General features: G+C 43.6%; 1 protein-coding gene and 1 long non-coding RNA gene across 3 annotated transcripts in view; one reads left to right on the top strand and one right to left on the bottom strand.

Annotated features, from left to right (window-relative positions):
- The window catches only part of tenm2a (teneurin transmembrane protein 2a), a 214,957-nt gene that overhangs the window by 89,407 nt on the left and 98,918 nt on the right, over positions 1–26,632 (top strand). For both annotated transcript variants that reach the window (XM_076103209.1, XM_076103210.1), the window contains 2 exons: positions 7,847–7,868; positions 9,160–9,233. In XM_076103209.1, the coding sequence (XP_075959324.1) occupies positions 7,847–7,868; positions 9,160–9,233 (96 nt within the window). The remainder of the gene's footprint in view (positions 1–7,846; positions 7,869–9,159; positions 9,234–26,632) is intronic.
- On the bottom strand, positions 18,068–20,221 carry LOC142962624 (uncharacterized). The gene is made up of 4 exons (XR_012957340.1): positions 19,977–20,221; positions 19,480–19,639; positions 19,258–19,350; positions 18,068–18,395 (listed from the first exon to the last, which is right to left on the bottom strand). It is a non-coding gene; the product is annotated as an uncharacterized LOC142962624 (long non-coding RNA).

The following is a 26,632-nucleotide window of genomic DNA, read 5'->3' on the forward strand; positions in this document are numbered from 1 at the left end:
CCACAGATCCAAGCTGCCTTCACCTTGAGGCAATTGGCGGACTTAAGATGCAGTATTGATTCAAAGAGTAGCTGCACACTGTGTGTGTGTGTGTGTATTGGGGATCGGGTCATATTTATTCGACGCTGTTTGCATGCTTGTTTTTCGTGCACGTGCGGTGTGTGTAGCCGGCCTCTCCTCTGGAGAAAGTTGCTCGCCCCCCTCTGCCCTTCAAAGTCATTTGGAATTCATCTGCGAGCCTGACCCTGACAGCTGTTTGTTTTTCCTCTCCGGGGAGGAGGAGGAAGAGGAATAGTGTGGTGGGGGGGGGGGGGGGGGGGGGGGGGGAGTGGTTAATGAGTGAGAAAGTGATAGATATGGGAGAGGACAGGAGAAGAAACTTGGGGTGAAAACTCTGGCGAAGCGGCAAAGAGTGACTGTTTCTGTTCCCGCCCCCGGTGGCTCGCCGAGCGTTTGAGACACACAGGACAATAAGCGGCGCTCTGAACGGCTTCCATCAGTACATCCCTCGTAGGCCACACTAGCTCCGATGTGTTGAATCTGCGCGGCGGCATGAATGCAAAGCGGGGCGAGACAGCCGAGATAAAAGGACGGCGCGAGCAATCCCTGGGTGTAAATATAATTTTTTGATGGGGAGAAGAAGAAAAAAATAGTCAAAAGTGTACCGTATAAGTGTGTCATCTGGGATTGGCGCAGTAAAGAGACAAAAACCAAAAGAAGTAAAGCCTCTACAGCTGAGTGTGCTGAAGAGGAAAACCCCAGTGGGATGGAGAGGTGTTTTTTTTGTCTTTTGTCTGTGTTGGCTGTAGGTTTAAGCGGATGAGTAAATGGATGCAGAGGAGGAAGGAGGGAGGAAGGATGCTGGGCGATGATGTCTAGAGCAACAGCACCAAGAGGAGGAAGAGGGCAGTCATAGGTGATAAGAGAGCGGCGGGGGGGGGGGGGGGGGGGGGGGTGAGAGAGGAGACTCATGATTGGCTAAACGGGCAGAGAGGGAGAGGTGTCAAGGGAGAGTTGCTATCCTATTTTTACTCCTCTCTCTTCTGGGAGCCCCTATTCTCTCTATATATCCATCATAATGACACAAACCCCCCAAACTCACTAGTTTCCCCCCTTATTTCCCCTCCCGCTCTCTCCCCTCTTTTCTCTCTATTTTTGCGCACATTGTATTCTCCTCTTCCAGATTTCGGTTTTTTATTTTTATTTCAAAATTTCAAGAGCGTCTGCTGCAAACGAATTAATAGAGTGTACATCCAGCAGGCCGCTCACATTGAAATTGCTTATTGACTAACAATGACTATTTTTAAACATCCACAATTCACCCAGACAATGAGCTTGCACGTGCTCGGGACATTTACAGACCCCCCCCCCCCCCCCCCACTCCGTGGTTGATTCCTCTGCTCACAAGTCCTGTGGTCTTCCTCTGCGTTGTCACAAGCAATTAATTTGGCCATAGCTTGCGTGTATTGATCGGTGTGGCAGGGGCATTGTAATCTATGCAGTCTGGTAAAGAGGCAGCGTTCACGTCCAGTAAGGAGCCAGCAAAGGACATGCACACATTTTCCAGCTGGAAAGCAATCCCCTGTTCCCTAGGGAATGCATGCCCGCTTTCTTACAGGACCTTAGCTAATCACTGCGTGCGCAATCGTTTTCTGTTGTGTTCTCGAAAAGTAAACAGAACTTTATTGACTTTAATGTTTGTTTATGGATGGACTCAAAAACAAAACCTCTTCCCCAGAATGTATGTGTGCCTGGGTGTCACGCAGGGATAACACGCCCGCTCTGTGTTCGTTTGTGTACTTGCCCGCGACAGGTTTGTTGCAGCCCTGCTCGGGTGCACGCCCTTTGTTGGGAGTCTGATTAAATTCCCCATAAAGGGATTCATCATCTTTAGCGGGCAGAAAAGAGAGAAATTACAAGCCCCATCAATCGTCGTGTTTGATCCTTTTCTCCCTCCGTGTCTTTGGCCCTCTCTATTCTCTGTATCCAGGCTTCTGTTCAGCCGCCTCCTCCTCAGGCCCACCATGTCTGTGATGTTGGGAGGTGATTTGTCTCTATGTGAGAGCTGTCCTGTCCCTCCGTTTCTCCTTTTGGGCCCGGCCTCCTCCTCCTCATCATCATCATCCAGATATGTGAGCGCGTGAGATTTGGCGGGCCGGTGTCTCTTTTATTTGTGTTTTTCATTTCTCTTTTCATTCGGGGCATTTGTGTATGCGTCTATCGGCCCTTTCTGACTACACCGATCTTTTATGCTTATTTTACGGTGAACACCATTCTATGTGTAGCATCGGGAGGGCAGTAAAAAAAAGTGCTATGCTAGGCCCATGAGTAAAGTGTTTCAGCCCACATGAAGGAAACCTAGACGCGTGGCATTTATCAGAAAAGACGAGTTTTGTCACAACAATTAGAGCTGCAAAATGAATGTTGTGTCACGCACCACTGCTTGACTGCAGTCAGGCGTTTGAAGGCGCTTTGTTCTTTAGCCTTTTCTAAACCTACTCCCAAGTCGTGGCACCTGTTTGCCAATCACAAGGAGAGAGAGGCATGAATCTCAACCACACACTTGTTGTGTGTTAATGGTCTGTCACCTGACTGCACGTAGATGACTTCAATCGGTAACGATGGCAAAGTATATGATTGATCGTTTAGCGTTGTTAATACACCAAATAAGGATATATTTCATGTGTTGTATCTTGTATGGTTTGTCGAAAAAGTAATTCCCCGGGGAGTTAGACCTCTCATAAACAAACTGTTCTAAAACTCCAAGGACAAGAGCTCTTTGACGTTTGCCGTGTAAAATGCACTGTCGGCGATTTAGAGCCAGTCCAATGTATTAAACCATGAGCCTTTGTCACCCAAAGGGGACCTTCTTAAAATCCTGTTTATGAGCAAGTCTCATAAAATGTCGGCAAAGTCATGAAGTTTCAAGCTGATAAAACGATGTTAAGTAAGTTTATTGACCTGTAAGAAGAACCCAAACAGTATTAGACTGTCATCTGCAAAGAATCAAATAAATCTTATGACGACGTATTCCTCTTCAACCCGACACTAATCTAATCTCCAGGTTGACAAATTGTTCAACATATTACTGTTTTCAACCTAGTTAAGTCAAAACAGCCACATTCAATCAATTGTTTTTGTTTGTTTGTTTTTTAGTATTAGATCAAATATTTTTCATGATTTTCATGTTCATTTATAGCTCTGGCAACCAAACAGCTACGAATTGCGGGTCAATAAACCTGTCAATCAATCGATCGGTTGCTTTGTGTTCGCTTGTGCCTGTGTGCGCCGCGCTGACCTGCTCTTGACAATGGGCTTTTGTCAAAAAAAAAAAAAAAAAAAAAAGACATTTGAGTACTCTCGGAGACGTAAAGGTCAAGATGTGAGGTTCCCCGCTGAGGAGAACACGGTGGAACCAGGACGGCTCTCCGCACTCGCACACTGCGAGGCGATGACCTTCTGTCACTCGTCTCGTGTTTCGCCAAATCCCTTCTTTTGGCTTCTCATGAAACACAACCCGTCTCTGTCTGTGTGTGTGTGTGTGTGTGTGTGTGTGTGCGCGCATGGGCTGTTCGCTCACAATCAAATGAGCGTGGAGATGAAGGCAATTTGATGTAGTCATGCTTGGATGTGTGTCTGTGGTGCAAGGTTCAAATAGCTTATTTGAATTTGTGATACCAACAAAAAAAGAAATGTACAGCCTCAATCCCACTTTTTTTGGGCTTTTTAAACCAGGTTTTTACAAACACCCTGCACTGCTTGGATCATGTAGACATGAGGCATGCTGTATATCTTTTCAAACAGCAGTATTGTTTTTGACATACTGAGCAAAGGATTTCTCTCTCTTGTTTGTCACATCAGCTACAGCGCAATGCATGTGTGCCTGGCTTTGTTGTCTATTGTAGTTAAATTCAACAGTGAGAAAAGCCTCCAACGTCACTTTTGGGAAGAAAAACATCTGCTAAATGGTCACAACTTGCTCTCAGAACCGTATGAACCAGGCTTTACCTGGTGTGTGTGTGTGTGTGTGCTTGCGCTTTGGCAGTGCAGAAACCCTGGCTAACCCCCTCTGTGCTTCCCAATGTCCTGTCTCTGAAGAGCTATGACCATTAAGCAGCTGTTCACGTCTAAAGCCACAGAAAAAATTTGAGAGAGAGCTGCGAGAATGCAAATGAGTCGCGGTATGCGCCAAAACTTCTCCTGGGGGTGGACACACTGTTAGGTCACAGAGCGGTACAGTACATGCGCTGGCACATGCAAATGTGCACTCACGGCCCCCCCACGCGTCCACAGCCCGGTTAGACTCCCCTATTACGAAGTGCAAGGATTCTCCTGAGTATCAAGTGATCTTGCTGTAACTACATTTATCTTGGAATTGGAAAGCAGAGGCTTTAGAGTCCAATACGTCTGATTAAGCAGACTCCGGGTGCATACTTCTACTGTAACTCCCCGTCTCCGGCGACACTTTCCTCTTTGCGTTACGTTTTTCTTGATGTAGTGCCTCTCTTTTACACTGTAATTGTTTGGTCTGTTAGGGTGCAGGCGTTATTACAAAAGGAGGAGGGTGTCACGCTGTGCACCAAAACAAGGACATTGTTCTGAGGACACTTCAGATTTTTTTCACAAAGGGGCTCCATTGCGCCGCTGTCCGTGGTGCTGAAACTAGGCTTGAAGGTGAAGGGAGGACAGGGAGTTTAGAGGGAAGGGGGGGTGGGGGGGTGTTTTTTATGTCAAGAACAGCAAGCAAAGCACACTCTGTGCTGATCTCCACGGGCTTGAGCGAGCCGTCTGCTAAATGACAGTAAAAATGTCGGCAAACGACTCAGAATGCCCACACACACACACATAAATAAAACAGGCCTCGCAGGTTCTGCTCCCTTCCACGTTTTTAGCTCAGCCGCGGTGATGTGCATCATTCCTCCGACGATCCCCTCTTTTTCCCTGAGATATGATTAGTGTACAGCAGAGTCAGCCTCTGGGTAATGAGAATACATGGTGAAGGGTATAAAGCAGTTGATGTTAGTTTTTATTTTTTTTTCCCTTTCTGTGCCTTAGTTTTTATTTATACTTAGACTTCCAGCAGGCCAACACGAGTCATTCTTGGATGAGAGATTTTCTTTTCTTTTTTTTTGTTGTATTTGTGAGCATGGATGACTTCTTTGTGTAAAGGTGTGTGTGTGTGTGTGTGTGTGTGTGCAGTGTACTCCTTGTGCTCCCACTCTAATAAGAGCTTAACCTTATTAATCACATTAGCGCTCTGAGGGTGGCTCTGGCGACACTCGAACATGCCCGCGCAGACACGCCGACACACGCTCAGACATGCGCACACACGGGCAGAAGGCACGTCAGTCTGTCATTAGTTAATAGCTCATTAGCACAAGGTGATTCATTATTCTGGTGGGGTGTGGGCATGACAATGGTAGGGAGGCTTTTTTCACTGAGGGAAAAGAGGGAGAGTTGAAGGGGGGGGGCTTCTTCTTGTAGAGCGGTTTCACCGCTATCGATTCTGGATTCTGAAGGCTACTGCAGGGGCTACTCATGCATGGATGTGTGTGTGCGCGTGTGTGCGCTGCTCACCTCCTCCTGGAGGTGTTTTGCCGGGCTGTGTTTTTTCCCGTGTCTCGCGGGGATCAGCTGTAAAGGTTAACTAGTCTTTTCTTAAGCTTTCAGCCTCATGACAAATGACCGTGTTCAACCCATGGGGGCACCTTATAGCACACCTTCTCTCTCCATCCATTCCCCTCTCTCTCCCCTTCACCTGCTCTCCCTTGGTGTTTCACTTCAGGAGGCAGGTAGAAGGAGGAGAAGCAAGAGGGGGTAGGTGCATGGGAACAGGCAAGGGTAAAGGGCTGGGGGAAGAGAAAGAAGAACAAAAAACTGTCACTGAGATAGAAATATAAAACAACATGCCGGGAGTGTATAAATCGACAGCTTGCAATTCAAACTGCCCTGCCTGAGTTCTTGAAACCGGACATGAACCCTTAGAGTGTAGAGATAAAGAAAGAGGGAGCGATTGAGTCAAACAGGCCTAATGAGCAGAGGTTTTATCTTCATCTCAGACACGATCCTTGTTCACTTTTGTCCGTGCGACCTTTCCATGCGCTCTCTTTTCTTGTTCCTTTACCACATGCTTCTTCTCCTTACATCTCTCCCATGCAGCCTCACGGCCTCCTTGCTAAAGCGTAGAACGGACCCTCCAGTGACTGGAAGCTTCTGTGTATCCCACCTATATGCACCTAATATATATATATATATATATACATATATATATATATATATATATATACATATATATATATATATATATATATATACATATATATATATATATATATATATACATATATATATATATATATATATATACATATATATATATATATATATATATATACATATATATATATATATATATATATACATATATATATATATATATATATATATACATATATATATATATATATACATATACATATATATATATATATATACATATACATATATATATATATATATATATATATATATATATATATATATATATATATATATATATATATATATGGTTATACCGATATGCCAGGTGTAATGTTCCTGAATGGCACTGATAAATAACCAGCATGAGCAAGTGTTCACGTGTGTGTGTACATATACGCATGTGTGGGGCGGGGGCTCATGCCAGCACGTGTGCGTGATGGAGTATTACAAGGTGTTGTCAAGAAAGCAATTTGTTTCTGTCTCGGATGGTTTTTCTTTTTTTTCTTCTTTTATTTCTATCATGTCAAATCGACACGAACCTCATCTAGAAATCCAGCGTCTCCTCCTGCGCTCCCGCTGATTCTTCCCCTGCGCCGCGCTCGCAACTTTAATATGATGAAGTCATAGCCTTAGAAACACCCCCCTCTCCCCACCCCTCTGCCGTAAATCGAGGCCCTCAACACCTGCGCGTGTGTGTGTGTGTGTGTGTGTGTGTGTGCGCGCGCGCCGCCGACATTCGAGCGTCTGCGACTCGTTGAGGATGATGGATGGCTTCCGAGAATGTCACGTGAAGAGGTGGAAAATGAGGCCGACAGCGGCCCTCTGGAGGGGTGGCTCGTGGGTCGGCCTTCGCCGCGCTCCTCTCCTCCTCCTCCTCCTCTCCTCCTCCTCCTCCTCCTCCTCCTCCTCCTCCACGGCTGCCGGCCGTTCAATGTTCTCTTTCGCTCTCGGATGGCAGCTTTTATTTCTCTGCATTCATGCGTTCCTCTCGTAACCTTCACTGCCCACACTTGTTTCACGACGAGTAAGATCGGAAAGAAATACAGTCTTGCCATTTAACCAGCCTCAATGTCCTTCCTCTTTAGCTATATTGAGTTATCTGTAAATGTGCATGAACAGCTTTCATGGCGCGGGGCCGTCTAAACGCATAACGTCTGACTTAAGCGACGTGTCAAATGCATACTGAATGTTGATCAATGTGCTCAGTGATGTAGGTTTATACTCCAGTCTGCTTGTGAGCTAAAGATGACCTCAGCCCCGTTGGCTGAGACGTGACAAGACGTCTGCCCTCTGCTGGACACTGCGAGGAACCTCCACTCACCTGGTAACCTGACACCTGAGCTGGTGGCTGGAGCCTGTGAGGGGGACAGAGAGGCGGGAAAACACACCTTTTGTGTTTTCAGTGGCTCCGGTTTGTCCGTTGTCCTGATATCAGAGGACGGAATGATCGATCTCTAAGTGTAAAATCGTTCCCCCCCCCCCCCCTTTTCGTTTCACGGCGCGTGATGTTGACGTTTGGTTTCAGGGTGAGAGTTTTGGCCCCCTCCCTCCCTGCATGGTTTGACATTGTTCCTTTCCTATTTAGGGACATTGCGTGAGATGCGAGCGCGCCCATGTGAGATCTGACATATTACCGGCTTCATCGCCGCAGTGTCCTCTGCCCTTCCTCCTTCCCCCTCCCCCCTCTCCGCTCCACCGCCTTGTCTTTTCCTTCCTTTTACCCTCAACTCCTTCTTCCCTCTCCTTCCACCTCGCCTACATCCCTCCCTCGCCCACCCGCTCACTGGCGTCCCCTACATTTTCCTCTCCCCTTTTCCCCCTTCCCCTTTGATGTGCACGCTTTGTCACATTCCCATGATCCTGTCACTCTTTTCACTCTCCAGCGCTCGTGGGCTTCGTCGCCTCCTCCCTCCCGCCCCTCGTCGCAGCCTCCTCCTCCTCTTTTTCCTTCTGTCTGCCACTACGCTCTCCCTCTTTCACTGTCTCACCCCTATTTCCCTTTCCTCTCGCGCTCTCTCTTTCTCTCTCTCTCTCTCTCGCTCTCCTTTTGGCTCATTCGTTAGCTCCCGCCGTCATCCTTCCTCCCCCTCCATCTCGCTGGTGCGGCGCTGCTGGGAGAGAGAGAGAGAGAGGAGGATAGAGCTAGAGAGAGAGAGAGCGCGAGTGTGTGTGCGCGTTGAGTCTGCTCTCAGTCTCAGCTGTGGGCAGATGGAGGATGGAGCCGCAGCCACATCTCTCCACATCTCTTCTGCTCTGCCTGCCACAGGCTGAAAGGCACTCTCTTTTTCACTCTCAGCGTCTCCTCATCCATCCGTTCCCCTACGCCCGAGCTGGCCTTGATCTGTGACGGATTGCACAAAGAAAAAGACTGAGGACTAAAAACAGGAGGGAGACACACACAAAAAAAACTGCAGTCTCAAGAAAAAAAAAAAGGGGGAAAGCAGTGCGGGGCTCATCTTTCCCTCCCCCCCCCCCCCCCCCCCCCCCCCCACCTCTGGTGTTTTGGTGTGTGGCGTCCGTCTCCGCAGCTACACGTGTGCAAGTGTGTCGATCCACACCGCGTGAGCGTGTCTCTCAGGCTCCTGCTCCATCTCTCTCTCTCTCCTCCCGCGCGGCGCTCCGGCACTCAGCTAAGCGGATTGTGCTTCAGTGAGAGCTCAGCGCACTAACAGACGGGGAGAGGGGAGAACGAAGGGCAACAAGAGTGAGGAAGAGCAAACGGACGAGGCAGAGGGTCGACGGGCGGCGAGGACTTTTGAGACGAGAACAAGGAGTGAACGGAGGGGGGGGGGGGGGGGGGAGATCGTGAAAGATTGAGAATCAAGAAACGAGGACTCTCAAGGGAGCGGAGAGGAGCGGAGTGTGGAGGAGAGGAGATAAGGGTAGAGGGTTAATCAGAGGCAGAGACAAGTACGGAGCGATGCATCACTCGGGCAACACAGGAAGAAGCAAGACCCTCTCCCATGAGACAGGTAAGACCCTCTTTGTCACTAGTCAGATGGCGTTGTGCTCCACTCCCTCCAGACAACAGTGCGAGGACAATAGAGCACCGCTGTAACTCGACTACAGCCAGTTCCCCGTGTGTTCTCTGCCGTGGACGGAGACACACACACACACACACACACACACACACACATACACACACACACACACACACATACACGTACTCTAAAAACCATCATGAATTATTTCTAACCCATACATGTTGGATTTGGATGACTCACTGTGATGTAGGTTACAGGCACATATGGAGGAGCGCGCACGTGTGTGTGTGTTTGAGAATGTGTGTGCACGGTGGAGCCGGCGATCAAACGGCATACATCTATATAGAACTTGGCTTTGATGTGCGCTTGAAGTTATAATTGGCATCCGTGAATGCCAGTGCTGTATGTGCTGCCATTCTGCGCGTGTGTGTGTGTTCCTGTGTGAGTTTATTTTTTTTATTTTTGGGGTTGGTCATTGATTTGAAGTTGATGCGTACGTAAGTGCACCCTTGTGTGTTGCCCCCTCCCCTCAAGCCTTCTGTTGAGCATGTTCCAGTTGATTGTAATTACAGTGATTGACAGGTAGCTGATGGCGAGAAACGGACGGGACACGGGACGCCCCTGTTCCTCTCCAAATCCATGATTTATTCCTGCGCGTGTGGTCCTCAATATTTACAAGGTTACTTCGAGGTATTTGCCTTTCTAATCCAGCGCTGATGAATTGATTGGATATTTAGATGTGATTTAATTTGGAAATCAAAGCGGCCTGATTTGACACGAACCCCACGTGTGCATGTGCGGGTTATTTGAAAACAGCGGGGGGGGGGGGGGGGGGGGGGGTTACATTGTGTGTTTTGATGGAACAGCTTGACCTCAGAGAAGAAGGTAAAGTGCATACTACGGTACTGTATCTCTCCGCATCTGTGTGTGTGTGTGTGTGTGTGTGCGTCATATAATAGTTGTTTGATTGCTTTGTGGGTGTGAGGGGATTGCTAGCACTCGTCAAGCTAATCAAACAGTTCCCACAGACAATCACAACACGGCACACACCCCTCTCGGCAGCTCTGACACATCTGCCTCCTATCTGAACAAACATTATGAATTTACAAGCCAGACAGGCGTAACATGGGTTGTTTTTGTGTTTTTGTGGGCTTTTTTTGCTCGAATATAAAGGCAACATTGTCTAAGGAAATACAGGCCTTTCACAAGCGCGCACACACACACACACAAGCTCCCTGAACCGCCCACACGCATATGCACCTACAAACACACACACACACACACACACACACACACACACATCTGTTACACGGATCCGGCCCAGCGGTGGATAAATGTGCCTTTCTGATTGCTGCCACAGACAGGACGTGATTGGCATGGCAGACCAGGGAATTAGCCACGGTTTCCATGGTGACTAATTAGGAGGGTCCTGACTGGTGGGTTTATGAAGACAGATGACAGATCGGTGGTTCACTTCCTGCTCCGCGGAGCGGGCGGTCCCGTCGGCCAGCGGGACCCCCCCTGCCATCTGAGACAGACAGACAGACCCTCCGCGGGCCACCTCGCACGTGTTCAGCCGCCTCCAAACGCACAAATATGAAAATACGACACGGAATCAAGTGTTATCCCGAGCCAGCAGGCGCTTCTGAATCTTAAGGACTCATTTGCACTGCGACATTGGTTTGTTTTATGGGTTGTGCACGTCTCACCGAGCACACACACACACACACACACACACACACACACACACACACACACAGTTACTGTAACTTGCATTTTGGCTTAAACCCTGATGGATTGATGGAAGCCTAGTATTTCCTAGCCTAGTAGTAGCTGGAGGCTGTAAACACTCCAGACGCATGCATATTTAGAGACTCATTCAGAAGACGACCCCTCTTATGTGACAACAAACAAGTCAGACACTCGCACACACACCCGCCCGCGCTGCTCATGTAGCTATAGGGCATGCGAGAGAGAAATAGGTGTGATTTGGGTCCATCTGTGGTAGAGAGAGAGAGAGAGACACACACACACACACACACACAGACAGAGCTCCATCTGTGGACATCTGCCCTTCCTCCAGGCTACCGTCCCAGTTCTCTGGACCGCCAACAAGATCTGTGGTTGCACAGGTGCCCGCGTGTTCTCACAAATCCGGCGAACGGTCTGTGGGGTTTTTTTTTTTTTTTTTTGGACACGTCTGAAGTCCCATTAAGGAGAATTTCTCGCAGAGTCTTCACTGCGAGCATTTTCACATGCCATAGCAAGAGAAGCACAGGTGTAATTAATAACATTAACGATGGCTGCGTTCCACTAAGCCGTCCCAGATCTGGGGACCGCGGTGTTGTGCATGGTCGCTCGCCGGGATATCGTTAATGTTATTAGCTACACCTGTGCTCTTCCCCGCCATGACTTATTCAAATGTATGGCATGAAAAAAAAAGGTCTATCACACTGTATCTTCTGTGGCTCTAAACTTAAGTCATGCTCAAGGGTGCACAAATTGGATTTCTTTCTTTTTTTACCTACAACCATTAAAGTACTACCAAGTGATACCCACCGTACCGTGAATAATTGACGCTCCTGGACACAAGCAATCCAGCTCAGAACACACTGTTGGACACCTTAAAACACACACTGGCAAAACATTGGCGATAACAAGAAGAGTGAACCTTCCATTGCATTTCATTCAGCTCTCTGTCCTGCCTCTCTCTCTCTCTCTCTCTCTCAGTCAGTCACCAGCTCCACCTAATGGCCTCTGCAGGTACTGAGGCACACACTGACATTGACACACACAGTGACACAGGCTGACACACACACACACACACACACACACACACACACACACACGCGCTTGGATTAAAATAGCTGGAGCGCGATACCATTTCACCGCGACAAGCGAGGTAGTTAAAAAGCCACTGAGGTAAAGGTTTTCTTTTGGTCTTTCGCTCCCTCCCTCCACACAGAGGCGAGTAGACGAGGACACGAAAAAGAGGAGAGGCGATTGGAAGAGGCAAAGAGTGGGAGAGAGAGAGAGAAAGAGAAAAAATAGGAAAGCAATTGAAGAAGACGTGCGTGTCACGGCTAAACAAATAAGCATGTGTGGGAACAGATGGCAATAAAGTTCTCTGTTACAAGACTAGTGGCTCATACACACACACACACACGCACGGACCCACACATGCACAGCTTGATTATGCGGAGTATTGGGCCGTGAGTCATTAAGACTTTGCCTCAGTGAAGCCCGACTCGAAAGTAAGAAACGACAGTCATCTACAAAGGCCGGTCACGAGCAGTCATCTCTCTCTCTCTCTCTCTCTCTCTCTCTCTCTCTCCCCCCCCCCTTCCCTCTCTTTACTCCGTCCATCTGTCTCTGTCTGCTTCGCTCCCTCTCCCTCTTTGTTTCCACCTATTTTGGCCTCTTCATACCGACTCCTCTGTTCTCTCTCTGCACCCAAGGCTTTGCCACTTCTTTCTCCGCATCGCTTTCTCCATGTCCCCCTCTCTCTCTCTCTCTCTCTTTCTCTATCTCTCTGTTCCCCTCCTGCTTTAGGAAAATGAGTTTTTCTCTTTTCCATCGAGTGTTCTTTAAGCATAAACGCGTGTGTGTTCATATATATATATATATATATTTATATATGTGTATGTGTGCGGGCCGATGTGTGAGGGCGATGTGTCCTCAATCACAGTGAAAGCATTTGTTTCCCTCTGCCAGTGGAGATAGATTATGTATTTCACTCCTTTTCCTCGCATTGGGCTTTTTTTTCTCTTTTTTCTCTCCCTCCATCACACGTTTTGTCCTCCCCACTCAAGGTCAGCTGGAAGATTGCTTTCAGCCCCCTGTGTCCTCCCCCGACGCACCACGCTTTATTGTGTGCATGGCCGTCAGGGCCTGCGTGTTTTTGTGTATAACACATGCGTTTTGATGGCTTTGTGCGCATGTTTGAAATCTGGACAAAAAAGAGGAGGCTGTGTTTTTCCTGTTGTCTCGTCCTCTCATCAGGTAAAGCACTTTGCGTGTCGTTGACTTTGTGTCGTACTGATGGAAAAAGCAGCCAGCCGCCAGTCGGCCTCAGTTTTTCTCGAGTCAGTTTTTGAAGAAACATCGTTAAGATTAACACGACTGATATAAAAACGTTAGGAACTCAGACTGTTTTCTTTATTGAACCGACTTTTAAATAAAAATGTTTCAAAAAGGTTTCCCCGCTAATTTTATGGATGCATTTTCCTATGTAAATATTTAATGCATTTATTGATTTCTAGAGTGTGTGTGTGTGTGTGTGTGTGTGTGTGTGTGTCTTTTATGGAGTGTGTGGTTGTTATTTTTTTTGGATGGACGGTTGGAGGTATTAATTTTCACAGTGGTGATTTGGGTGAGTAAAGGGCTGGCAAGCTGACTGGTGTTCTCAGCATGCTTTTGAGCGTGTGTGTGTGTGTGTGAGTCTGATCAGTGAGCTGGCTGCTTTTATGCTTCGCTACCCTGGCTGCTCATCCATGTGTACCATCTGCATGTGGCGCTGCCATGTGTGTCACCTATACCCCAACACATCCCACTCCTCCTCACATCTCCAACCGTCGCTCCGTCCACACCTGACGCCATCTCCTCATTGTCCCAGCGTCTCCGTCTCTTACTCCGCTCTCACTTTAAACGCTAATTTGTGAAGAGAAGAAGAAAAACAATAGCTGCCATCACGGTTGATTTAAATCCTTTCACTTACTTTGCGCTGCATATTAATAAAGAAGAGGAATATTTGCACATAGCTATTCGTCATCTTCATTCACCTTTTAATTCTCCTGTAAGCAGGAAAGCGTCGTCTCCTCTTTCAAAGCAACTGTGTGGGATGTGGTGATACCCCCCCTTTTTTTTTAAGCTATGCATCGCTAGCACTCCAAGTGATCGATCCGTGCCAGAGCTAACTATGTGACAGATGAAAGTGTCACAATTACAGTCATGCCGAAGTGACAAATTGATCCGGGCATTTCTGCTGGAAAGGGTTTTCTGTCTTAGAAGTACCATTGCTCATCTACACGGCCTCATTATACCTTCTGGGGTAGCAGAAACAGCGGTGACTCAATGACTCATCACGCCATTGTTTGTAAACTCGAAACCCGACTAACCGTTCTCCATTCCATTCTTCATCTTATCTAATGTTCCCCATTTCTCTGCTATCTCTCAGCTGCTGCTATACCTCCACGTCCACGTCTCCCTCTCAGCACCTCCCTTCATATTTAATATCCTTCTCCCCAAAGCACTGACTCCAGCTTCCTGAACTCTTCACCCCTTTCTTTTGTTCTCTCTCCTGCATCTCTTCCTCCTTTCTCCCAAACACTCTCCTCAGATCTTGTGTTATTAACATAAAGAAATAGGGAGGAGAGACTACCTTTGTCTCCGGGCCAGAATGTGAGTCACTCCACCACGACAACTACTGGCCGCATCCACTGCTGTCACGTCGCTACAGACGTGAAGCCGATTTCAAGGGACGGGGTGACGACAGTGGCTCGCGCGTTAAGAGGGTTGCATCCGGCAGTTTCAGAGAGCGGTGCCTCCGCCGCAGACAGCCAGGTAGTTTGGCTGTGCTGCTTCTGAAGCAAAAGTAGGTCAAATATAGGATTGTTTTACCAGCGCAGTGAGGGAGGTGTTTTTACAAAGCATTAGTGGAAATGAGGCTACTCTTGTAAGTGGAGGAGCTCATGCAGTTCTGTCTCTGCCTGTATTGTGTCAGGGTACACCTCACAGCAGTGGTTCCCAAACAGGGGTACTACTCTGCAGCTGTCAGGAGATACCGGAAAAAGAAAGTGCCGTAGCTATTTATTTTTGAAAAAGAAGAAGATATATTTAATAGAATATATGTATTGCTTAAAATGAAATATCCAGTATTTAATCAGCTGTAGCACCGGACTGTTTGTTGGTTGGTTTCTTGCGATTGAGAAGGCACAAAAAACTAGTTAGCAAGCATGCAGAGAGGGCAGTTCACTAAAAGTTATGAATAAACTGTAATTACCTAATAGTAATGATGAATAGCTAGCTCAAAGTAATAATAAATACTGAAATAGCTAGATTAAGTATTGGACAGATGGTGAAATAGCTAACTTAAAGTAATGATAAATAGTAAACTAGCTAAGTAATGGATAAAGGGTTGGAATTGTTTGCTATAGTATAGTCCACAGTGAAATGACATATATAAGTTAAGTAAAAATGCTGCCAAGTGGTATTCATACAAACAACCAAACAAACCAAAACATTGACACTTCAACTGTATAAAAACATTATGGTTTGATAGTTAATACTAGTAAATAACATCCAGTCAAGATCAGTTCAAATGAACATATTTCATGGTGTCAGTGAAGGTTTACTTGAGGTCATCATCACAGGACAAGGAGACGGGTTATATGGGCCATATATTCATTCCCTGCCATTCCATTCATTTTTAAGAAAGATGTCATCGATTAGCCTACATGTGTCCTTTAAATCACAGCAGGGACTTCCAACCTGTCTTCGTGGAGACAGTTATGCATTATAGAGTTAGTTTTATTACTTTCAAATTACTTTGATGAACCCACTGAAATGACTTTTCTTGAAAAAAAAAATGGGAAAAAAAGTACATTAGCCGTCCATCAATTTTGTGAGGTGGGTGACACATTCGACTGAAATGTTTCTTTCTTTCTTTTTTTTTCTCTTTTCCCTCAATTAACTCGACATAATGTTCCCACTTCCGCAAGGAGATGATTAAACGGAGAAACATCACGGCTTTCTTCCTTTTTTTCTCTCTCCCCATTTTGGTATTCAGTCACGGTGTAGGCCTTTTTACCAGCTCAGGAGGGATTTACTCGGCACATCTACAGAACAGTATTCGGATGGAGCTTCAGACTCTGAAAAGACTCGTGAAAGGTCACTGTAGTTGCCATACACGAATAAGTCATCATGCAACCTTGTAACTCAATGTATATGCTATAGTTACATCACTTTTTTTTCCTCTACATTACCAGCCTTAATCTCTCACTCACCCTAATTTACAGGCTTGAATACATAAATACACGCACGCACACACACACACACACACACACACACTAACTCACGTACTAAACACACTAAAAAAAAAAAAGTTGAGTATACTTAAAAAGGTTAAGCAACCAGCTGCACAGCTTTTTTGAGTATACTCAACTAAGGGCTAATGGGTTGTGTCAACTTAGGATAAGAAGTTAACTCAAAGTGCTATTTTAAGTTTGTCAAACTTAACATTACTATTCAGACCTACTTATGTACTTAAGTTAACATAACTTAAAATATGGAGTTTGATCCTCACGTCTACTCATGTACTTAAGTAAAGAACACTTGAAATATCAAGTTGGAGAAACTTGAAATTGTGTGTTCTTATAGATTGAAAACATACATTCACAGCACTGGCCATTTTATGTTGAGTATACTCAAAAAAGCTGTGCAGCTGGTTGCTTAACCTTTTTAAGTATACTCAACTTTTTGTTTTTTACAGCCTTCATTTTTAATTAATTAGAAACGTACACTGTTAAAGAAAAGAAAAACATCTTAAAACACAAAATGTTTGATAACAATAAGTTATTTGCTTGCAAAACAATATTGTCTTTCAATTTCAACACTTGAATAGTACACTGTAAAATCGAATTAGTTAACCTTACTTAAAAAAACCATGCAAACCGATTGCCTTGAAAAAAGCAAGTAAAGTAAGGTACTCATTTCATTCAAGTATAAGTATACTTACACTCGAGTTTCAGTAACTAAAAAAAACGAGTGAAGAGTACTTGAAACTTTACTTAAGATGTACTCTTGACTTAGTAAAGCCTACTCAGAATTACTATTTCAAACAACTAAATAATTTCAAGTGAACTATACTTTGTGTGTATTCCAAGCAACACATTTATTTAAGTCAGGCGAACTTATGTGACATTTACTGCTACTTAATATTTCTCAGTTGTATTTACTTGAACACTAAAATCATTTACTTGGTAAAACCATGCAAACCGATTGCCTTGAAACAACCAAGTTCATGTTACTTGTCTAACTTAAGTATGTCAAACATCCTTTAAACAACAATGAAAAACAGGTTCCATTGTCTTCAAACAATCACATTTACACATAATAAATCAAGGTAGTGACACAGTTCAAAGTTCTAGTATATGATTTTTTTATTTTAACATTAGGAATTGGTTCAGATAAAAACATTTAGTAAAATGTACAATTTGATCATCAAATAGACATGTACTGGAGGTTCTATATTTCACAGAGGAACAACTTTTTCACAATAGCAATTTAAAACACCAAATGCTCAGCTATGTTACACTGCTTTGCCAACTCACTGCTATAGGAGTATTGTGAACAATTGAGTCTGCTGGACTGTCTTTTTTTTCCCCCATCAGCCTACATATCCCAGCATCAAAATCAGTGATGGTACAGTTATCTGCCATCAATACTTGCCAGCTGTAGTATAAATTGGGCTTTATAAAAATAAATGCAATTATAATACTGAAAAAGAAAAATCCAACCCTGATCTTTAACCTAACATACAGTCCTGAAACAACGCCGTTAATACTGTAATAGCTATAAAACGTTGTTGATAGACCAAACTTGGTGAAGAACCAACGGGCTGACAACTACAAAGTGGCTTCATTCAGTTCAGTATGAAAGAGAAAGGACTCTGGCATTGGATCACACACTTTTTTAACATACACTGGCAGCCTCTGGACATGACTTGCTGATGAATCCATGGGCTAACTATTTGAAACGAGTGCCTTAATATAGTTAACGTAACAAAAAGCAACTGAATCTAATGCCAAACTTCAACACCTTTATACAGTAATTTACGTTCTAACTATTTTTAAGAGTTTGCAGTTTTGGTGGGAGTTTGTCTTGTGCCAAGCGTCACTCTTTGAATGAAGTTGAAAGTGTTTTTCATGGCTTTAGGGTATTCAGTCCAAGTGTAAAGAAAATGACAACCCAAACAAGAGGCAAAGTGCTTGAGGTAGGTTCAGGAGATCATCCATTACAATACCTTCCTCAACAATGATGGAAGTAGACACTGGGTCAAGGTGGAGTTGATTTGGAGAGAGGGACATCTTCACTGATGTTCGTCAGCACCCCAACAGATACTTGTGCCCAGGCATCATCCCTGTCAGAATCCTGTGTAAGACCAAACGGAAACAACATTATAACAAGGAACTATAAATTGTCACTGTGTCATATGTCCCGTCTACGCTGCCTTCCAGCCTTGCCCATAACGTTTTCCTTTCACACACCTGCATTTAGTAGTTGTATCCACATTAGTAGGCCTAAAACAGTTTTGACCAGTTTACAGATGTCCAGTAAAGAAGATGAAAGAAATTAAGTATTGAAGTCTTCCTCACACTAAATATTCTTTGCCATCCTCGTTAGATTGTATTAGCTAATGTATTCGAGGGAGAGATATGATCTACCTCTTGTGCATTATACACAACCGGAGATGGCAAGCAGGCTTAGCACCGTTGAGCTGAGCTGAGCAACCCGGTGGCATGGACTGCGAACGGAGTTAGTTCAATATATGGCTGCTTCACCTTATGGGTGATGCTACCAGCCTAGCTCATGTGAAGCCAGGAAAATACACCTTTATCCATATGCATTAAAAAAAAAATTGTACTCAATTTTTGGGGGGCATTTCTGCATTATTCGACAGTAACAGTAGAGAGACAGAAAAGGCAGGGATGAGAGAGGCGATGACATGCAGCGAAGGCCTCCATCCAAATCAACTTCCGGCCGCTGTGGTTGGGACTCAGCCTTGCTGTGATACGTCTTGAGGCATTATGTTTATCTCAGGATCACCTTGAGGGAATTTCTTCAAATTTGGAACAAAGGTCCACTTGGACTCAAGGTCGAAATTTGGTGGTCAAAGATCACAGGTCACCGTGACCTCACAAAACACGTTTCTGGCCATAACTCAATAATTCATATGCTAATTATGACTATTTCACACAAATGTCTAGGATAAGATGTAACTATGAGAACTTACAAAGCAGGTGTGGTAGAAGTGACTGGGGTCATCACCAAGTAGAACAGGGAGGCCTCTGAGTACGAGGGTGCACATTGCTGTCACATCTGGTTTCTAGAAGTGGATAATTAACAAAAAAAGTTCAAGATTATGTAACATTCAAATCTGACCATACAAATATGTTTGTCAATGTGACAATGAAACAAGTGTCACCAGAATGTTTGTTTGACAGTACGGACTCACCCGTGAATCAATTTGCTGCACAAACTCAGCAGATGTCTCTCCAACACTTCCGTTCTTGGACTTGAAGATTGTGACAAAGTGCAGTGTTGTGTAGTGGTCCACAGCATCAAAAAAGTCATTCTGCAGGTTTGTGGTGGCTCCAGTTAAACTCTGCAAACACCTAGAACACACAGAAAAAAAAACAGAGTGACTAAATCGGCTTGGACCAATGTGGACATTTTTGAAAACCATTCTGCAAACAAAAACACCGTCATAACTGTTGACATCACTGCAATTGCCAAATTTAATCAATAGCATACTGCTATTTAGTCACCAGGCTGAGTGACAGGACAAAGTATTGATTGAAAATTGATTTTGATTTAACTTTTGCTACAGCGAGCTAGTCTATTAATTCTAATAAAATTGTAGCATTAACGCTTTGTCAAAAACTGCTCTACCGCTGATTATAACTCCTTAAGCCTAAATATCCTCCAAATTATAGGCTACTGGCATCTCACCTTTAGTGAACCGGCATCCAGCGTTGACGAAGCAGCTCTTTAAGAGCCCTCAGGCAGTTACCGTGAGCACTTCTTCTGAAAAGGACAAAGAATATTTAAGTTAAAAGGAAGTTGTACTTATATGTTGTTATTTAGAGACAAATCCCTTGATAAATGCATGCTTTACCGGCATCACAGGAATAAACATTTGATTTTGTTAAACTAATCTTTTTGACACAGGTCAAAGAAGCAGGCTAAGACCACCAATATCCCTGACAGACAAAATAAATGACTAGGTCATAACGTATACAAGCCTCCTCGATATAATTGTGGGATTTTTTTGTTTTAAGTTACCATAAAATGGAGATTGAGATGATTTCTCCTTCATTATCAGTCACAGACAGCTTAATGTAGCTGACAGCTCGAGAGGGGGAAGGAAAGGTCGTTAATTTGCGCATTCAGTGAGGCTAAAGAGCGGTGTGCGCGCGCAGCTGCAGCTTTTAAGCACTTTCACTGGAATCGAATTAACGTTGAATGAAGCCGGTGGCTACTCGCGTCCATGTGAAAAACTATGGGTGTGTTGGAAAGACTCTGTTACAACGGCACTAGTCATTAAATACACAGACGTAGCATAGTCTAACCTAACTGTTGCGTTCACTCCCGTGATATTATCGTTTCCTTCAACCACGCTTTGCATGATATATAAAAACATGTCCGCTAACGTCATACACCCATCACGTGACGTAAAATAATATAACTCCACCGCTAACGAAACAAACAGTACTGTTAAATAGTCTTCTAGTTGTCCACCTAACGCGGCTGCAAACTGCACGTTTCAACAACACCGTGTTTAACGTCGCTCTCAAAGCACGGTTCTTGCTGCATTCACTTGTAACTCGGAATTTCCAAGTTGTAATGTCGTGCGACCTGCGACCAAAATACGTTGGCTGTGTCAACTCGAAGAAAACCGAACAATTAAAATGTACATCGGACTTTCCACTTTCGTTATGAAAAAATTAAAACATGTTTTCAGGCGAACCTGGAGCAGTGGTGGGAACAGCTAACGTTAGTCTTTAGGCTACCGCTAAAACATGCCTGAACAAGTTTAGCTAAGCTAATGTGCAGTGACTGTTAGCTAAGTCAGCTAGCGTTTACTAGTTAACAATTAAAATATGTTTGCAGGCGAACCTGGGGCAGTGGTGGGAAAAGCTAGTCTTTAGGCTACCGCCAAGACATGCCTGAATAAGTCTAGCTAATAGACGAAATGTGCAGTGAGTGTTAGCTAAGTCAGCTAGCGTCGGCTAGTTAACGATTAGCAAGCGTTAGCTCACGCTAGCTAACATTGGCAGCAGTCAGAAACATAAACATTTTACACACAGTTACTGTTTGCTTGATGACTTACCTTAATTTTCTTCAAAAGACAAAATTAATCTTCACAAAAGCCAAGTGGTTTGTCTTTCTTGCCTCAGCTACCGAGTCCGCAGATCCACCATCTTGAGCGCACACATGGACTGAATGTGGGCTTCTGCGCATGCTCAGACCTCAGCCGTTTTTTGTTACTTGAGTGTTTGAAGTTAGCTTAACTCCAAACAATAAAGTAAATAGTTTTTTTCCACCCGCAATTAACGCTGACTTAGTAAAATCTAGTAAGAAGTCATATTTTGGATGACAAAGTAAAGTTAACTAATTAAATGTAAGTCTGGACAACTATTACATTTTACAGTGTAGACAGCAGGGGGTCAACATCCTTATAATCTCTACTTCACGCCATTTTAAACCCAAAGACACCGACTAAAGTTCCCTCCTAATACTCGGTCAAAACAAAAATAAATGCAAATATGTGTCTGCATGGCGCTATGTGGCAGTAACAACAATAAACTAAAATTAATATTAAATTATAATACACCTAAAGTGCAGGACCAGCAGTGGATAGTTCAGCTGTAATATACAAAGTAGTAAGGCAAATAATAAACTTGTTAAACATCTAATACTTAAGGGTGTTGACCAATTTGGTCAACTCATACCATCGGCATTTGGTCAAGTTGGTGACATTTCAGTCCCTCATGAAAATCCAGCCAAGACCATAGGCGTGGTTTAGATATGGCAGGCTACTTCAGCAAACTGTTCTTTAAGGCCTGAACCCGGGTAGAGCACTGGGTACCAAGGTTCATGAACACCTTTTGAATTACTTCAAAAATGTGTACCGTAAGTCTTTCGGATAGTCCAGGTTAAGAGCCTAGATGAGCCCAAACAAAAGGGCAAATGCGGTTGGGAAGTCGCATACATCCTCCAGGACAATCCGTTCCTCAATAACCAGGGCGATGCTTATTGTTGTTGGAGTGAGCGGACCGTCCCAATGCCATCTTCAACAACTGAGTATTCCAAGTTCAACAAAATTCCTCCGGGTCTGTATTTTAAAGAAAAACAAGCATATAGAGACTTTCATAAATATTCACCCCCTCTTTAAAGTTCTCTTTTTTTCCCTTCCCATTCTGTAACCATACATTTGAAAAGTCAAAATACATTTTTGGTTGGTAAATTTTCTGCAGATTTTAAAAACTAAAATATACCACTTTCATACCATATTCACCCCCTACACATTTGTATTATAGTATTTGAATATTTAAATATTCATACTCTGAATGTCGTGTCTTGTCATTAAATAAATAAATAGAGCAGAATACAGGGAAACATTTGCTCTCACTGTACAGGCTTCCTTTGATTCGATAAGTGACAAAAACCTGAAGGAACTGGAGCAAATCTGCCATTAAATAATGGACAAAATCACTCCAAATCTGCCAGATTCTTACCCTAAAGACATGTAGCGGCAAAGGGTGCTAATGGTGTGTAGGGGCTTTTTTAGTTGTATTGTCTTAAAAAGATTAGCTAACCAAAAAGGTATTTTGACTTTGAAAATGCACTGACAGAGAATGACTTTACAATTAAAAATACTGCAAAATATGTACATGCATCATTTTTAAGTCAGACAAATCTTCAACAGGTCTAAATACTTTCTGAATGCACTGTATACGAGGTCTCAAAACCCATGACTAATTTGGGCTTGGAATTATAAATGTTACCAGTAAATTTGAAGGAGAATTGCTGTTACAAAATGCATGTGATGCAGGCACCACACTCACATGTAACCTTGATGCTACAGTAATATTGCCAGTATTGGCGATATCACATGAAATGAAATGTTAAAAACTGTAAAGTTACACTTATTAAACTATTTAGGTGGAATAACAAAGTAACAGTGAAGTAGAAATGAGGGTTTGATGAAAGTTTGCATTTGTGTTTTCTTGCTCAATGTGCAACCTTAATGGCATTGACACATTAGTCTTACCAGATATTTCTTCAGAAAGGCTTCTCCATCAAAGAACGGTGGATCCCATACAGCTGTAGACTTTCTGTGGGCAAGCACATCAGTTGTCTGAAAGATACAAAATGAAGATTAAAAATGTATATATTTATAATAATTATAATTCAAAAAATTCAATGCAAACTATAGAAGCCAAAGGATTCCAGCATTGTAGCATGCATTTCAGGTCGGCTGTATTCACTAACTAAATGAACCCATATTTTACCACTGTATATATGGGCATCATGTTTTTGGACATAGCTTAAGGGTGAAAACACAATAACGCTCTCTTGCTTTTCATCTCCGAAATCACCAATTTGAAATGTCAATTAAGTCAAACAATACAATACACCTGTGAACATTAACGTGTATTCATATTTATTTTGTTAGACAAACTTGAATATTAAAGGGTGATCTGATGGTAAATGCTCTGCTCCAATGTTATGGTTTGCATAGTTGTCACTTTTATAATTGATGTCTTGTGTCGGACTAAATAATTGTGAAAATACCCCTCGTCTGTCCCCCAGTTTTTGGTCCCAGTTCAAATCTAATTGAGGACCCCTGCTATACCACATGCACTTCCTACTTATTGATTACCTGTTCATCAAAGTTGTCTAGAAGGATCCTCATGTCCTTTCCAAGTGTTCTGCGGCGTGATCTGTACAGCTTATTAAGCTGCGATGAGTGTGCATCCAATGATGACAGGAAGATCCTCTTCAGGTCCACTCGAGTAATTCTGTAGAACTCTGCACAAAACAGTTTGCATGTAAAGAAACAATGATGCAAGTTTATGTTCAATTGTATAATTGTCCAAAGGCATTAGGTACATGCTGCTTTCTATTTCAGAACAACCAACAGTAGCCTGTGGATCATTGCACTCTGCAGGCAATTCTTCATCTGCTTCTGGTAGATCAGTTGGAGTTGTTGGAGATATTACAGATTATCTAAAATCATTAACACTGTAAGATTTGTACTTCCGGCTTACATGACTACTGAAGGACATTACTTGTAAATTCACAGTTTTTGAATAGACAACAAACAGTCACATGCTGCTTCAAATGAGCCCTGAGATGGCCTATGCATTTTTCTGGCGCACAGAGGACCTTACAGTCACAACAAAATGTGACCTGCACTTTAGGTTTACCAGACTGTTTATGTACTCTTGAAAGGTGGGATTTTAACGCACCAGTTGTCTTGAAAGTTCAGGTGCAGTCTGTAGACAGGCACGGGAGTGGTTAGAATCACGCCTGGTAATGTCTGTAATGCTTTCAGAGGACATCTTGACTGGGGTGGAACAACTTGCATCCAAATCCTATGAAGGAAAGATAAGAACATGTTAACAATGTGCATAGTTGTCAAAACTCCATGCAAATCTAACAGCTTCGCATCCCCTTATTTTCAAAGTTGCTCAAAGATAGCCAATAAATATTGCCAAGGAGTAATGGTACATTTTTTACTAAATCAGAAAAGCAGTTTGCCATGATTTAATAAATGTACACTGAGAACTGAGAATTTAAAAGATGATTTCACTAACCTCTAACTATGTTTACCTTAAGTGTGTAAAGGAGCTATTTGCAAGTCATTAAAATGGTTTTATCATAATGACAAACAATACTATGAGTGATGGAAGGAAGGGGGTGACCACGAAAAGCAACAGACCCTTCATCCCCCCTTTTGCTGAGTATTTTAAATGAGTATTTATGCGTTATTTGTTTTGTATCATCAGGGAAGGAAAAGCATAGGTCAAGGAGTCTTACAAGTAACACAAATAAATGAGGTACACAAAAGAACGGCGTGTTGCTTTAAGTCTACTTCATTACCTGGACGGTATCTAGTGCACCTTAATGGTACACGCGCGCGGGTAACTTAAACTATCAGCCCTCGAGTTTCAACGCCACCAACACTAACGAACGGCGAAGCACTTTGCAGCAACATGTTAGCTAGCTAACAAAAACTAACCAATGTAGCATACGGCGCTATAACGTTGTGCACGTGCATACAACGTAGTAACGTTAGCTTTAGCTAGTACAGACGTTAACTTTAATATGTGCAAATTCACTCGACCATGCAAAACCGCAAGCCGCGGGTCGTTATCGTTAATTTACACATGACATTATGAACACGTGAAAAATAGGGTGGGGTCCGTCATGTTGTAAACTTCTTAATGTTAACTGATGCATTAAAAAAAATAACAGGTTCGCTGACTAGCCCGTTAGCTAACACACTCCAGAACATACACAGCCTTACCTTGTTCATTTGTGCTCGAGGTAGACGGCATGCTGCAGCAACACTTGAGCTGGCGTAGACCGGCGCGGAATTGCTATCTCTAACCGAAGGCACTGGTGTAGCGCAGTGATTAGACGTTTTTTTTCCTCTCTTCTTCTTCTTCTTCTTCTGCTGCTTCTTCTTCTTCTTCTGGTTTTACGGCGGTTGGCTGGTTTTTTTCTCCTCTCTTCTTCTTCTTAATCTTCTGCTGCTGCTGCTTCTTCTTCTTCTTCATCTAGTTTTACGGCAGTTGGCGGGTTTTTTTCTCCTCTCTCTCTCTCTCTCTTTATTGAACATTGTCAACAGACATTCAGCAGATCATGAACATTCTTACACAAATAAGATTTAGGTATAAAAAGTAAATGTGAATCAAATGAAATCTAAATAAATAAGGTATCTAAACATAATGATATCAAAAATCAAAGTATCTTAACAGGGGCTAAAGAAAATAATGTTTTATTTATTTTATTTTATTATTTAAAATATATAATTAAAGTAGTTCATATATACACACATACATACGTACATGTATATATTTACTAACATCTACCCATGCACAGTGGCCTTAGTTACCTCAGCAGATGCCCAAACCACTATGCTAAGTTTTCTCGACTTAAAAGTTTCAGTGGACTGCACGCCTTATTAGTAAAGTTGACATTTTGAGTTAGCTCAACTTTTTTCAGAGGGATTTGTTGACTCAACTTTAAAAAAGGTGTTAGTACAACAAATTTGAAGTTGGGCTTTTTAGAGTGCAGAGAGGTGTGTTTTGAGGAGACAGGGCACTGTGACCTTGTCTTGGGGATGATGACAAAGTGAAACTCAGCCTTCTCAGGTCTGTTAGTATGTGTGTGTGTGTGTGTGTGTGTGTGTGTGTGTGTGTGTTCCTAATGACCACTGCTTAAGGGGGAGATGAGGGGAGATGGGCCATGCAGCAGGGCAAAGGGGGACAGTGAAATGGCTCCATCGATCATTCTCCCGATCACCTAAACAATGTCGCACCGCACATTCATCTCCCTGTGCCGCGTGTCTCCCCCCCTCCCCCCTCCCTACT

This window comes from Anarhichas minor, unplaced genomic scaffold (assembly GCF_050575085.1).
Source record: "Anarhichas minor isolate MPS153535 unplaced genomic scaffold, ASM5057508v1 ptg000028l, whole genome shotgun sequence".
In the NCBI taxonomy this organism is placed as follows: Eukaryota; Metazoa; Chordata; class Actinopteri; order Perciformes; family Anarhichadidae; genus Anarhichas; species Anarhichas minor.